Below are 15,018 nucleotides of genomic sequence, written 5' to 3'. Positions count from 1 at the left end.
TACTAAGGCTAGAGTTGGGATTTAACCCAGGTGTTTTGGTCTTCAGCTCCTATGTTATACTAGGTGTCTCCTATGCCAGAGTACCCCATCTGTGGAGGTGGGTTTGCTGACACCCGAATCCCGGATCAGCCTGAGAGCTAGCCAGGCAGGCCCTGTGGGTGAGAGGTGTCAGCCCCAACTCGGAAGGACCCAGGAGAAGCTGGAGCTCACCCTGGGCTCTGGTTAATAGAGTCTACAGGTATTTAGGCATATTCCATCTTTTCTCATTTTTTCTACAATGTAATTATATTACATTTGTATCAGCAAAAAGCAGCAAGAACAATTGAGGATAAATGCTCAGTTTGACAAATGCACGAGGCCTTTCCAGCCTTGGTGAGCCTTGCTTTGCAGAGTAACCAGCAGCGCAGAGGAACAAGTGCTAACCTCCAGCCACCACCCCCTCCCCCACCCCCAACCAGCAACGCTCACATTTGCCATCGAAACTGTACCCATGTGTAAGTCTCAGCTGAAGTTCCCCCATCTCCAGGAAGCCTTCCATGAACACTCTGGCTGTGCCCATGCACACATGCTCTCTGGTGTCTGAGTATCCCTGTATCCCCAATAGATTTCCTGTGTGCTGCCCTCCTCCTCAGTCTGCTTTCTGGGGACCAACATGTAACACCCATGATATTCTTGGGCTGCATCTTTCTTTGGTCACTTGCTGATCTGATGGGTTATGTTAACAGTTACATTTCAAGTGTGGAGGGGTTTTCTTCCCAGTTGGACTCACAGAGGCTTTGATTCAATTCTGCAAACAGCTGTTAAACACTTACTGCCTGCAAATCACAGCATTAGGAGTCGGAAGAGAAAAATAAGAGAGTATGCTTTTTTTGTTTATTCCACGAATAAGATGAGGCATGAGCAAGACACGGTGTAATCCTTGAAATGTTTACACCCCAGTGAACAAAACAGACACACAAATGGGGAATGTTCCAGAATGGAACCATGAGACAATGCCTTGGGAGCCCTGAGGAAGATGGGAGATGGTCCAGCCAGGAGGACTTGGGATGGATTCCAGGGCAGGAGGATTCTGAGCAAGGCTTGCTTTGAAAGATGGGTAGGGATTGGCCAGTAGGGGCAAGGGAAAAGAAGTTTTCCAGACACTTTTCTGATTTGTAGAGTGGAGATAAGAATTACAAGCCTTCGGGGTTATTTTGAGGATACATGAGATACTATATCAAAAAGAAAAAAGAAAAAAACTTGGCAAACTATCATCTCCTTTGCAAGCAGATGAAGCTGTCATCACAGGGCATGGTCAGGATCCTGCTGCAGAAACAGTAGTCTGGTTGGGCATGGAGAATGGGTGGGGTGGGGGAGACAGGGTGCTGAGAGTCTCCATCAGATGCTCCCGGCCCTACCCAGAGAGGGACTAAAGAGGTGGGAGGAGGGGCAGAGAGGAACAGGCAGGATCCTGGGGGAGAGGAGTGTGTCTCTGAGTCTTCAGGCCCCTGACTGTGCATGGCGCAATGCTTTATGCCCAGCAAGCTCAATAGATGCTGATTGAGCAAATGAATGGCAGGACCAGCCCCTGCTGCCTGAACAATACATACATGCAGGTCTCCCTCTGTGTGCTCCAAATGGGAAAAGGTACCAGCGGGCTTTGCCCAGTGCAGCATCAGTATGACATAGTGCTTCACTACTGCGGAACTGGAAGACTTGCTGCATGGTGGCATTCCACGTCACCCCACATGGAATTAGGCATTTTGTTTTCTCTAAGGGGCTCCAGAGTGGTGGTGCTGGGTTGGACATCATCTGTACTCCTCTGCTGAGAGCTGGCGGAGCAGATATGTCAGGGATGAGGGTGTACAGGTGGGCAGACCCTTCTCTGGCGTCCCCTCTGACCCATTGCGGCTGGTGTGCCCTCCTCCCTGATTTGGACATGGTACCATGTTCAAATCGAATGGCATACATTGCTGGATTTCAAATCCATTTGGGTAGCAAAGCACTTGGAAGTCGTGGGGCTTTGTGTGGAATGCCTTGAAATACTGATCATTTAGTTCCACTGTGTGAAGGAGGAACACTCTTGTTAGCAGGAAAGCCAACTATATTATATGTGCATTATGTTTCAATCACAACTGAAACACAGGCTCTCAAGCTCATCAGTGCCCACTGCCTCTGAGCCCCTCTGCTTTCTTTTCTCAGTGAGCAGCATCACCAAGCCTCCAAGAGCGCAGTGCAGAAATCTGGAGTTATCCTCGTCTCCTTTCTCTCCCTGCCTGCCCCCTCCCCTCTCCCACCCCACATCTATCCAATGACCAAATTCCATGAAATTGACTTCCAAGTTAGCTAGTGACTCTGAACACGCCTCTCCATGCTCATTCCCATGCCTTCATTCAGCAGATCACCATCTCACCCGAATTACAGTCACAACCTCACTTACCGCTGACGTCCCCTCTGCACTGCACAGCCAGCGACCTGTGCAAAGCAGCAATCCAATGGAGTCATTCCTCTGCACCCGGGCTTTCAGGGGCTCCAAGCTTACAAGACCCATTCTGGCCCAAGAACGGCCCTCCAGTTGAATTTTCCCCAGCTTCATCATCATGCCCTACATTTTTAGCCGAACAGAATTATTTGCTGTTTGGGACCATGTTGTGTTCTCTCTGGCTGGAACATCTCCCCTGCACTCAGTTGCCTGGTTAACTCCTTCTACTTCATCTCTGATGAAGCCTCCTTCGGGAAGTATTTCCCCCCTGAGGTGAGACGCCCATTCCTCAGGGCTCTCCGTGCACAAATGCGGAACCTCATCAGCTCTTCCTTGGGTTCCTGCAGCTGGTCCGGCCACCCCACTGAGTGGCACACTTCCGTTCTCTACGCAGCAGTCAGACTCTTCTCTCTGAAAGGCAAATCTGATCATGTGGCTCCTGCTGCCCTTAGGGTCAAGTCTAAACTCCTAGAGTGAATTACAAAACCCTCTGTGGTGGAGCCTGTTGCAGCCTCCAGTTCAGCCCATCCCAAGCCCTCTGTGCTCCAGCTGTCCCAAATCTCCCGCCGGCCCTCCAACATGGCACCTACTCTCCAGCTCTGAAATTTGCTTACCTGCTTCCTATATGTGGACCCTTCCCCTGGCTCCCAGCTCTTTACCTGACTGCATCCTGTAGGTGTCGGACATCACTTCCTCAGGAAAGCCTTCTTTGAATCCCTAAACGAGGTTGTGTCTCTCTCCCCATTCCGTTTCCCTAGCGCCTACCACCCATAGATTTAACTGCTTGGTTAATTGGCTATTGTTTCTTTTAGAATGTGAGCTGGAGCACTATGTATATTTTGTTCCTGACTATGTTTCTAGCATTATATAGAACAATGTTCAATAAACATTTATAGAATTAAGAATGAATGAATGCATATTTCTAGTCTTACCACTAGAAGCTGAACTCCTCACTAGCTTGTGTGGGGCATGGGATGCACTTAATTTTTTGTTGAATAAATGGGTGAATGAATGATCAGCTCTTTTCAAGATCATTTATTTTATTATAGTTAAAAAATTGTACTTTCTCATTTGTTTTACCACCTGCAAGAACTTGCTAGCAGAAGAGTGGCGGCAGGCCCCAATGTTTTAAAAAGATTTGGGGGGCTTCCCCGGCGGCGCAGTGGTTGAGAGTCTGCCTGCCGATGCAGGGGACACGGGTTCGTGCCCCGGTCCGGGAAGATCCCACATGCCGCGGAGCGGCTGGGCCCGTGAGCCATGGCCGCTGAGCCTGCGCGTCCGGAGCCTGTGCTCCGCAATGGGAGAGGCCACAACAGTGAGAGGCCCGCGTACCGCAAAAAAATAAAAAAATAAAAAAGATTTGGGGATGCAAACCTTAAATCCTGAGGCTGGAGAATTCTCTTCTAACCTCCCCTGGTAGGCTTTAGCCCCGGAGCCCTCTGTGGGTGGCAGTATGCTTTGGGAGGCCCTCCTGCTGACGCCTGGTGTCTGTTTCTCCTGGCCAGAGCCTGGCTACCCAGTGGCCCCGCTGCTCCCATGGATCCGCTGAACCTGTCCTGGTACGATGACGATCTGGAGAGCCGGAACTGGAGCCGGCCCTTCAACGGGTCTGAAGGGAAAGCCGACAGGCCCCAGTACAACTACTACGCCATGCTGCTCACCCTGCTCATCTTCGTCATCGTCTTCGGCAACGTGCTGGTGTGCATGGCCGTGTCGCGCGAGAAGGCGCTTCAGACCACCACCAACTACCTGATTGTCAGCCTCGCTGTGGCCGACCTCCTGGTGGCCACGCTCGTCATGCCCTGGGTGGTCTACCTGGAGGTAGGTCTGGGCCCCTGCTGTGCTCGGGCGCCTTCCCCAGGAGAGTCCAGGCTCCTCACCGGCTTCCTCCAAGCGTGTGTCTTCTCGGGCGGGCCCTTCCTCCACTCTGGGCTCAGTCTTACAAAATGGGTAGATCGTCTCCTTAACAATCCCGACTACCAGTTGTAAGGCGCTTAGTAAGTGCCAGGCCTCGCATTAGTCCTTCACATACAGCATCTCCCCACCGAGCCCTCACAGCATCTTCTGGATGGTGAGCCAGATGGTCAGAGAAGTTAGGTGACTTCTCCAGCCTCACACAGCGGCTGGAATTCAGGCCCCAGAGTTGGTTCATTAGGTCGTGTTGAGAATGGGAGTCATCGACAAGGATCCCTGAGGACGGCAGAGGCTCGTGCTCCCGGGCCTGAAATCTTCATCCTTCTCTCCCCGCTTCAGAATGCGGGCTGTTGCTCCACGCTCTCCTCCCTGCCCTCCCCGCTCCTCTGTGTGTCCTAGGCTGTGTCTGGGACCTCCAGCTCAAGGCCACTGTGAACTGTGCTGTACCCCCTTTCCTTGGGAAGGACCACATGGTGACGCATTGCTCGGCTGGGAACAGAGCCCAGCCCCGAGCCCGGAATAGTGAGTAGGCAGCCCCTGCTGTGGGCCAGGCGCTGCCGGGCATTCCACAGACACAGACTCAGCAAACACTCGTGCTGATTCTGACTCGATATCATTCTTCTCACTTTAAGGAAGAGGAAACAGAAGCTTTGAGAAGTTGCCTGTCTTTACCTGGATCACACAGCAAAGGGGGAAATCACTGAGAAGTCCTGAAGTGGGGACCCACCTCCAGGAGGACACTTTCCAGAGCTGGCAGGCAGATGAGGGAGGGCCTGGGGGATCTGGGTGGGCACAGGCTGGATCCTACCACTTTCTCTGCCCTGGGTTCTGGAGTGGAGTCTGGATTCAAGGGAAGCTGACCAGGCATTCAGGAAAAAGCCAATGCCAAGGTCACTAAGATCTCTGAGCTGTTACCTCCCCACCCCGGAGAAGAGGGGAATTTACCTGTGCCGTAGAGACAAGACCCTGCCTGGGAGGGAAGGCTTCCACCTTTCAAAGAAAACATGAAACCTTTGTAGGTTTGAGCAGAGGAGACATCTACGAGAAGAAGCGGAGGTGGGGAGGAGAGGCTGGTCTTACGGTCTCCACGTCCCCAGGGGCTCCTGTTGTCACTACCACACGGGCCCACATGGAGCTCTGGGCCATCACATCACTCCCTTGGTTTCCTTTAGCACGGCTCAGACAGGCTGGAACTTTCAAAAGGACCGGAATGTTAAGAGACAACCAACAAGAAACAAACAATAGATACAATACTACCTAAAAGCATACAGGCGCCACCGGCCAGCCGTCCCATTATTCCATGACCACACGTTTGTGGAGACCCCTAGACTCTGTCCATCCCACATCCTGTCTGAGGGCCTCTCCCTGAGGAACCCTTTCTTGATTCTTACACTTGTTCCCTGCCTGCTCCCTTGAAAAGGAGGTTCCCAGGCCGCAGACCATCAGGTAAAAAATGATGTGTATCTGGCCAAGCAAATAACCTCTCTGCGCCTGGTTTCCTCATCTGGAAATGAAGATAATCACAGTGCTTATGTCATAGCATTGTTTGAGAATCACATGCATTAATATATGAGAAGTGCTTAGAATGGCAGCAGGCATATAGTAAGCACCGTGTAAAAGTAGTCATGACAACGGTGATGAAGATGAAGGTGCTGATAGGTAGCCACACCTCTGCACATTGAAGGACCCTCCCCATGCCCAGGCAAAGAGGTGCCCTCTTCCAGAGGGAGGCTTGCTCTGCCCAGGACTCTGGGTGTGGGATCTGGGGCTTCCAGACCCACCACCCCTACCCAGAGCCTCTAAGGGAGAGCCACATCTGTGCTTTAGGGCTCCTAGGAATCTATAGGTTCTCGACACACATATTTTAAACATACCTGTTGACATTATTTTAAAGGTGAAGCTCGGTGTTTCAGGGGAGGGTGAAGAATGGCATCTCAGAGGGTGGTGCTCAAACTCTCCCATTAAACAAGAGCTGGACAGTGGGCCCTGCGACATTGTCTCGGGTACTTATTGTCCCTAGAGCATGTCCCAAGTGGAGTCTCCCCCATCCCAACATCCTGTTAAAGTATCCTCCCAACCATATACTGTACCCTCTCCAGAGACAATCTCGTTGTCCAGAATTTTCCATCCTGTTCCATTTCCAGGGATGTTAAATGCCTCTGATAGCCTGCCATGTTGGCATCTGGCTAGGTGGGGCTGGATGTGCATCATTTATTCTGCTCAGTATATGGGAAGCATGCTGGTTTTGGAGTGAGAGAACCAGGTTCAATTCCTGACCCTACCACGAAAATGAGACAAGAGAGCCAGGGCCTGCTTGTCTGCATAGGCCATTTTGGCCTCACAAGCCTTTGAGGGGAGGCTTTGCCTCATGAATTTTCCAGAAGAGCAGATGCGATTGAGAAGGTGGGCAGACTCAGATCCCCGTTCTTGACTCACTCAGTCAACAGGTATGAGCACGTCTGCGTCCTGCCCCATTCCTAGGGCTGGGCTCTAAGGCCTCGGCAGGGCCATTATAGTGCAGCCCAATGGAGATGACAAGGGAGCAGCCTCCACAGGAAATGTGGGAGCACAACGGGGCGGGGAGCACAGGACCCTGGAGGCGTTGGGGAAGGCTCGCAGGCAGAAGTGATGCTTTCAGAAGAATTATCCAGGAGAGGAGCAAGGCACTTGCATTCCAGGCAGAGAAAAAAGTGTGCAAAGCCCCAGAGTGGGGTGTGGGGGCAGGGGCGTAGCTGGCTGGAGGTTTCGAGGAGCAGTGGACTCCGAGGTTCGCTGTCACATTCCATAGAAATGAGTGTAAAGTGTTTGGAACCGTGGCCGACACATGTGTACAAGTTATTGTTAGGATTTAGCCAAGGCAGCTTGAGGCCCATCCCACCGGTCTCATTCTGTGCAAGAATATTGAGGAATGTTGTCCAGAGGTGCGGAGGAAACAGCCCTGAAGTGGGACTAGTATACCTGGGGGATGGTGCTCCCTCTGTTACTAAATTATCAGGTGATCTTGGGCAAGTCCTTTTTCTCCCTGACCCCACGTTAGTCTACCCTTGCAGTTACCATCTCTCCTTTCCCACTTCATGTTTATCTAGTACTTTTTACATAATCATCTCCTCCTTTGACAAGCTAGATTGTCCCTTCCAAGGCAGCTCAGGAGAGAGCATAGGGTGTGCTGCCCAAAGAGCTTGCTTCAAATTCCAGCCCTGCTGCATGCTAGCTGGGTGTACTCCTGAGCTTCGTTCCCTCATCCAAGAATGGGCATAAGCAATCCCCTCTTGTACAAGCTTTAAGCACAATAAATGAGATAAAGTATGTGCCCACAGGAGATGCTCTATAAACAGTGGCTGTCAACACACTTTCTTGAGCCTTTGATCCAGAAGCCCCTAACTGCGTTCTAGAGCAGCTGCTCCTGGTACCTCGGAGGAAGCCCCGCCTTCTTCTGTCTTTCAGGAAGGCTGTTGGCAGGCAGGGATTGAGAGCTCCCTGCAGACTGTGTCAGGATTGTTCACCACTGTGCCCCAGAGTCTAGGACAGAGCCAGACGCATAGTAAGTTGTCCAGTAAGTGTCTGTAGAAAAGAAGGCAGGGCGGACAGGAGGAAGCAGGCAGGATGGAGAAGGCGGCCCTGATATCTCAGACCTAGATCCCCAGGGGAATGAGAGCAGTGTGGAAATACTAGTCCTAGGAGGGCGCCAAGGTGGAGCACAGACCATGTGGGCCCGGGACCCTCTCAGTAGTGTCTTAAAGGTAGACTCTGTTGATGCCAGGGAAGCCCCTTCTATCCCCGTCCACCTGTGCCCACCTCCCTGGTCCCCGGATATCCAGCTCCAGCTCACCTGGCCAGCGTGGCAACACGAGAGGTCTCCTGTCTTCTGGGAAAAGCTGCAGTTTCCTCCAAGCGGTTCCCATCACTGTGCTTAAATGCCAGCGATTGGTTTTATGCCTCAGAGCAGCTAAGAGGGCAGTGCGGAGAGTGAGCATTATAATTAGCCCTGCTGCCCTGCTGTGCCCCACAGAGCGGGTCCTGCCCTGCCCTGTCACTGGGAGGGGCTTTCCCGCTCCCCTTGTCTCCGATACGTAGTAGTGCACGTCGTAGCTCCCTGTCCTGGCTCTGTCTTCAGGGATGGGGCCTGCTCCAACCTTCCACGGCCGCCAGGGCCAGCCTGCTGTGTGAGTGTGTGTGCCTGTGTGTGTAAATGGGAGGTGTCGGGGTGTGGGTGTGCATGGGGGGTAGGGATGTGTGTGTCTGTCGGGGGCGGGAAGAGGGGTGCAAAATGCTCTTGCCGAGAGCTGGGCTCCTCATTTTACACTGAAGCAGGGATGTGTCATTACACACCTTCCCCAGCCCGTCCTGCTCTTCTGAAAACTCTAGTCCAGGCTTGCCTTCTTTAATCTCTAAGTGTAACAAGGAGCAGAAACGTCTTCACTGCTTCATAGTCACTGTCTTCACCATTGTTCTTAACAGACACTTACTGGGTCCCAACTCTGTGCCATACGCCAAGGAGCAGCCCGGCTCCCCTAGAAACCTGGGCCAGGGCAGGGCAGAAGCCAAGCTGAAAGGCTTCAGGCGAGTCTCTGCACTTTTCTGAGGTTTGCTTCCCTCACTGGTAACATGAGGATCACAGGGTGTTCACACAAACGTTTTACAGGTGAGGGTTCAAAGCTGAGGCACTTGAGTAAGCTGCTCATCTTTCTTCTAGCAAACTTCTTGGCACAATGTGGCCTTATGTGTCTAGGAGGAGAAGGGGCCAGAGCAAGGGCCTCAGACACCTGTGGGTACAGCTCCCCATGGCTGCCCCTCTCCTCCCACAGCCAGAGCCCCACGAGACCCCCACTGAGCCCATGGCCCGATCTACCCCGGGACACCGAGCTACAGTGCCTGAGCCAATCTCCTCTACTGTCCACCCATTATGTTGCTTTGTCCTAGGTGGTGGGCGAGTGGAAGTTCAGCAGGATTCACTGTGACATCTTTGTCACTCTGGATGTCATGATGTGCACAGCAAGCATCCTGAACCTGTGTGCCATCAGCATTGACAGGTGAGCCCAGCCAGGATGGGAGAGGTGACTTAGACCGTTCACCTCTTGGGCTGCCCCACCGCTTCTGCAGGGTCAGGCTCTGTCCATGATGCTATACGGCTGGCTGTGTGCATGTACGCGTGCAAGCGTGAGTGTGTGGGAGAGGACAGACCCCCTAAAGGGAGACTGTCTATGGACTGTGATGCTACAAAGAATACCCAGACAGGGACAGGCATAGAGGAGAAAGCTCCTGACCTGACTGAAGCCCTAGCCCTATCACTTCTTACTTACATGACCTTGGGCAGATTGTGGATGTTTTCAGAACCCTAGTTTCATTGTCTAGAAACCAAGCATGATGGCCCCTGCCCACATGCGGGTCTTGTATCTGGTTGTGCGTTTTGCGTCCAGCACAGGGCACAAGGCCAAGGGGGTCCAGGCTCTGCCCACCTGGCTAAGCTCTATCCCCAGAGCCTTTTACTAATTTGCACACATGGGCCACATGGGCTCCCAGAGGCCCTGGGTCTACACCCTTTGCTGGATTCTTGGAAGATGAATGGAACTAATGTCTCAGAAGTGCTGGGTAGGGCGACATGTGGCATCATAAACAATGACCATTGTTATTATTTTCTGCTGAATGAGACCTAACCCTTGCTCTGAGGGTCCTGGCTACCAATCCATCAACAAACACTTCTACCCGCCATAGGCCCAGCACAGGTGCAGGGGGTACAGTTTCAAAGGTGCAAAGACCCAGGCCATGGCCCCTCAAAAAGCCTAAAATCCAAGCAGGGAGACTGGAGTGGCAGATATGGTCCAGGATTGAATGGTAGCCGGTCATCATCAAATGCTTGATTGGCAGTCACCAACTGTCCTTGCTGTCTGAGTTGGGGGAAGGAGGGTTGATTTAGAGTAAACAGGAGGTGGACCAACTTTCCATCCTCCCAAAGTGGGGTGTCTCTGTTGTGCCACTGTTGTGGAGTGAGTGGTCCCTGGGCCTGCACCCCAGACTCAAGGTTCCCGCCCCGCGCCCTCACAGGTACACAGCCGTGGCCATGCCCATGCTCTACAACACGCGCTACAGCTCCAAGCGCCGAGTCACCGTCATGATCAGCGTCGTCTGGGTCCTGTCCTTCACCATCTCCTGCCCGCTGCTCTTTGGACTCAACAACGCAGGTGAGTCCTGCCTCTGGTTGCTTGGGGCTCAGCTGGCCCCAGCCCTGGCCCCGTGCAGGACCTTGAGGGAGCTGAACCCTGGTGCAGACATGGGTGGTGACCCATCAGGAGCCTGTTCGCCACCTCGGACTGAGGCCAGGCTGAGTCTCCTGGGCCAAGCCCGACTCCAAGGTGTACCTGGTAAGGTCAGAAAGGAACAATGGCCTGGGGCACAAGGGAGCTGGGTGAGGAGTGAGGATAATGCTTCAGGAGGATGCCTGGCCACTTTCAACTTTGTTTGAATTGAAGCAGACCAGACAGCCTTGCAAAATGCATGTGTGTGCCTGTCTGTGTGTGTGCACACAGGGTAGGAGCCTGCTGGGCCTCCATCACCCCTGATAATAGTGTTTGCATAATGAAGCTGCAGCCTCCGGGCCGGCCAATCCCAGACCAGGCCTGAGCCACCTGGAGCAGGAAAGGTAGAAACAAGTAGGGGGCTAGCTCGCTGTGACGGTGTCCTGTGCAAGGCAGTCAGGAGCACCTCTGCCAGAAGAGGCACAGTGCCCGTCAGGGAGATAGATGACACCGGTGTGCCTCCAGAGACCATCACCGGACGGGACACAAGGAAGCCTTGAAAGCACGCAGTTCAAGATCTAAGTGTCATGGGAATTCCAAGAAGCAGGAATAGGGCTAAACGTGCTTGGATTAATCTGGAAAGGCCCTGGGAGAGAGGATAGACATCTGCTAGATCTGGAAGGGAACTTGGAAAGACATTGGAACCCAGGTGAGTTCAGCAAAGAGGACCAAGGCATCTTGTCCCTAAAATTCAAAGGTCTCAGACCTCCCGCCAATCCACAGGAAAGGCTAAAATAATAGGTTACTCTTCTTCTAACATTTTCTTCCATCATTTTGTCCCCAAAACCGTGGCGCCACTTGTGTGCTCATGGATGACAAAACTAATGACGAAGTAACGAGGGGATATTAATGGAAACACTTGGAAACAGTCATCACAGCTTAGCTTTCTGCTCATGGTTGTTTTTAATACTCTGATTTATGCTGCACATTTATTTACATCTAATGTTTCCAGGCCGCCTTAGGCGTCTAGTCATATTCTTGGTAACTGGGAAGGCACTGTGGCCCGGGGGGCCTGCCGACACACCCACCCGGGGCTCTCCTCCCCCCCCCAGACCAGAACGAATGCATCATCGCCAACCCCGCCTTCGTGGTCTACTCCTCCATCGTCTCCTTCTACGTGCCCTTCCTCGTTACCCTGCTGGTCTACATCAAGATCTACATCGTCCTCCGGAGGCGGCGCAAGCGGGTCAACACTAAGCGCAGCAGCCGGGCTTTCAGGGCCAACCTGAAGGCCCCGCTCAAGGTCCCGAGATCCCCTCCCCCGATGTCCCTGCCTAACCGTGACCCAGGGGTGCATGGGGTCCAGGCTGGAGGAGCTCCGAGGAGCTGGGCGCCGGCAGATTTCGAAGGCTGGGGCCTCAGTGGGCGACTTGAATCTCCAGGGGTTGGAGGTGGGGAGGGGGCGGAGACCACCTGGGAGGAGAGGACTTTGCATGGAGACCACTGTCTGAACCCAGCAGCTGCTGGAACTCCACGTCTTTGCGGTCCTCCCTCTCTCCTTCCCTCACGCTGGCCCTTCTGTCTCCCTTTCTGTCCCTCCGAGGCCTCCATCCCGTCTCCTTTATCTCCCATGCTCTGTTCTCTTCTGTTCAAACCTCCTTCAACCTTACCTGCTCTCGCCTACATCCCTCCTCTGCCTCCCTTTCTTTTCCATACTTGTGTCTTGTGACTTCTTCCCTCTGCTCAGCCCTCCCTGAGAAAGATGGTATGTGGGCACAGAAGGAACAAGAGCTTTGGGCTTAGACACATCAGGTTCAAATCTTGGCACCGCCACTTTTTTGCTGAGTGACCTTGGGCAAGTTGCTTAACTTCTCTGAGCCTGTTTCCTCATCTGTTAAACGTGAATCAAAATACAGATCTCACAGGGTGGTCTTGAGGATTCGGTGTGAGAGGGATTGAGCATGCCTAGTAGGGTGCCAGATCCTTAGCAGGTGCCACGTAAAAGTCAGGGTCCTGTTGTCCCTCATCCTGCCCACCTCTTCCCATCACAGTGCCTCACCCTTGCCTCGATTGCCTCCTCAGGCCCCCACCCTCCTAATCTCTGCCCTTCTCTGAGCTCCTGTGCCCAGTCTGACTATCCTGCATTGGGATTGTGTCCCCAGCCCCCTCCCCGTCATGACCCATGTGCTGGCTCACTCCACAGGGCAACTGCACTCACCCTGAGGACATGAAACTCTGCACCGTTATCATGAAGTCTAATGGGAGTTTCCCTGTGAACAGGCGGAGAGTGGTAAGTGTCCAGGTCAGGGACCTGGAGCCTGGTCTCTGCCTCTAGGGAAATGCACCTGCCATGATTCTCGAAGACCTCACCAGCTGGTCAAAGGGATAAGCACCTCCCAGGATCCCCCACTTTGTTTCAGCTGAGGCCAGGCTTACCACACACACTCATAAGCAGGCATGGAGCAAGACAGCTCAATTCTGCAAGGCACAGAGAGGGACCCCTAGCACAAGGAAATGGTTGGGAGAAAGGACTTGGCCCTATAACAATAACAATAATAATAATGGCTATGACTATTAACTGAGCACCTACCATCTTCCTAGTATCTCATCAAATCCTCACGGCGACCCTGAGAGGTTAAGTCTTGATCTTATGGATCTTCATTTTATAGACGAGAAAGAGAGGCTCAGAGAGGTTAGGTAACTCACCCAGGCCGAACAGTGAATGAGAGAGTGAGTAGTTGAGTCCAGACCTAAGTGACTCTCTGAAATCCATGCCCGTGTTCTTTCTACTTGCATACGCTGCCTTACAGACAGGCAGGTTCTGGGGCTGCAGGCTGGGAGCTGGGGGAGGAGGGAGCAGAGGGGGCATGGGGCTCACAGTAAAGTGCAGCCTGTAAGCAGAGCCCAGAGATGTGGAATCCCAGCAGACCCCAGGGTCTGCTCAGTGACTGGAGCCGCAGGGTCCAAGCAGCAGATGTCCCATTCCCTGGGGTGAGAAGAGGCTGGGACAGGGAACCCACAGAGAACTGCACACCAAGTCCAGGTCAGGTGTCCTCAGGAAGCAGGGCCCCTGCTCTTCACTTGAACGTTCACTGTTCACCTGCAAGGGCAGGGCTCTAGGCAACCGTGTGAGATAGGGGCCGAGACAGGCACCCAGGATCGGGGCACCTGGGCACGCAGTGAGGCTGCGTTTCAGAAGCTCAGGCCGAGACCCTAAGGCCTGGAATAAGGGAGCATGAGGAAGGACCTGAGGCCAGGGCCCTCAAGATCAGCCCAGCGAGCAAGATGTGGGGACCCAGGGGTCCACCCCTCGGCCCCTGCCTCAGTCTACCAGGAGAAATGGAGCTCACCTGTGAGTGTGGGTACAGGGGCCTCGGGTCAGCCTGACAGCCCCTGTTTCAGCCTGGCAGGAAGAACAGGGTTGCGCTCATGCAATTACAACATAAGGTCCTGGAGGCAGGCACTGAGTGCCCATCAGTAACTTAGTCCTGGCAGCCAGCTGGCGCCTGGCACTTAGCTGGCACTCAGCAAGTGTTGCTCAGTTCATAAAAGAGAAGTGCCTAGGTACAAAGCCCCCATAGAATGGTGGTGGGGTCGCTGAGGCTGCCTGGGGATTGCTCTGTGAAGGGGGCCAGGGGTGACCTGGCAGGTGGGGACTGCCTTGGGCCCTGGGTCCTGCACCCAGACAGTCCCTACCTCCCAGTGATCATCCCCCTTGCCTCGCTGGCAGAGTGACCCTGTGGTGCTTGTAGGAGTCTCCATAGGGGGATCATGAAGGGCTGGGTGGGGCTGGGTGAGGCCAGAGGGGCCGGGTGAGGCTGGGTGGCTATGGCTAAGAACTTGCCTGGCTCTACCCAGAGCTCTCTGCCTCTGTGCAGGAGGCTGCCCGCCGAGCCCAGGAACTGGAAATGGAGATGCTCTCCAGCACCAGCCCGCCCGAGAGGACCCGGTACAGCCCCATTGCGCCCAGCCACCACCAGCTGACCCTCCCCGACGCACCCCACCACGGCCTCCACAGCACACCTGACAGCCCTGCCAAACCAGAGAAGAACGGACATGCCAAAGACCACCCCAAGATTGCCAAGATCTTTGAGATCCAGTCCATGCCCAATGGCAAAACCCGGACCTCTCTCAAGACCATGAGCCGCAGGAAGCTCTCCCAGCAGAAGGAGAAGAAAGCCACCCAGATGCTCGCCATTGTTCTCGGTGAGTCGGCCCCAGCTGCTGGACACAGCCCGCCTCTGCCCAGCCCTGGCTGAGAAATGGACCCATCGCTGTAGGTCCCATTGCTTACCATTGCTCCCTAATCATGGCTGGTAGGTCACAGGACTGGCACTTTTCAGGCACAGGTCAAGCCCACTGACATATCGGACTGGGTAGATTCTATAAGTATGCTCATTTTCAAGATGC

General features: G+C 53.7%; 1 protein-coding gene across 1 annotated transcript in view; it reads left to right on the top strand.

Moving 5' to 3' along the window:
- Positions 1 to 15,018, top strand: part of DRD2 (dopamine receptor D2) — a 62,720-nt gene that overhangs the window by 45,637 nt on the left and 2,065 nt on the right. Inside the window, exons 2-7 of the mRNA XM_082627411.1 lie at positions 3,967 to 4,282; positions 9,296 to 9,405; positions 10,418 to 10,554; positions 11,721 to 11,911; positions 12,812 to 12,898; positions 14,487 to 14,814. Of these exons, the coding sequence (XP_082483537.1) occupies positions 3,998 to 4,282; positions 9,296 to 9,405; positions 10,418 to 10,554; positions 11,721 to 11,911; positions 12,812 to 12,898; positions 14,487 to 14,814 (1,138 nt within the window). The 5' untranslated portion in view covers positions 3,967 to 3,997. The remainder of the gene's footprint in view (positions 1 to 3,966; positions 4,283 to 9,295; positions 9,406 to 10,417; positions 10,555 to 11,720; positions 11,912 to 12,811; positions 12,899 to 14,486; positions 14,815 to 15,018) is intronic.

This window comes from Mesoplodon mirus (assembly GCF_964341445.2).
Source record: "Mesoplodon mirus genome assembly, chromosome: 7".
Lineage (NCBI taxonomy): Eukaryota > Metazoa > Chordata > Mammalia > Artiodactyla > Ziphiidae > Mesoplodon > Mesoplodon mirus.
Note: the sequence above shows the minus strand (reverse complement) of the source record. Positions and strands in the feature narration are given on the sequence as shown.